The sequence below is a fragment of the Penaeus monodon genome, chromosome 32, assembly GCF_015228065.2.
Source record: "Penaeus monodon isolate SGIC_2016 chromosome 32, NSTDA_Pmon_1, whole genome shotgun sequence".
NCBI lineage: Eukaryota > Metazoa > Arthropoda > Malacostraca > Decapoda > Penaeidae > Penaeus > Penaeus monodon.
Window position 1 is genome coordinate 24,332,904 of NC_051417.1, and position 318 is coordinate 24,333,221.

At 36.8% G+C, this 318-nt stretch overlaps 1 protein-coding gene across 1 annotated transcript in view; it reads left to right on the forward strand.

The window, feature by feature from the left end:
• Window positions 1-179, forward strand: part of LOC119593745 (cuticle protein AMP1A-like) — a gene marked incomplete at its 3' end in the record, with an annotated part of 737 nt that extends 558 nt beyond the window's left edge. The window contains 1 exon segment of the mRNA XM_037942757.1: window positions 1-179. Coding sequence (XP_037798685.1) covers window positions 1-73 — 73 coding nt within the window.
• Window positions 180-318: the final 139 nt, after the last annotated feature.

Sequence of the window (318 nt, forward strand, 5' to 3'; positions counted from 1 at the left end):
GCTGCCTGAACACGTGTACGAACTGCTCCGCATTGCTGAGGATCAGCGCGCAAGAGGAATTACCTTCGATTAAGTGATTTCTGATGTATCATTCTCACAACGGCTTCATCTCCATTTTTTAAATAACCTTAAGGATATACAGTGCAACAAATAAATGATACATAAAAAATCTGAAATTAAAAGTAACCTGAACAGTTCTTTAATAGGAAGATACGGAAAGGCAAGGTCTTTATTATGAATAAGCTCTACCAAGTCCAGGAGCCTTTGAAGAGTTACAGCGACAGTGAAAAGATCCAAATACTTTTACTTTAAATATAG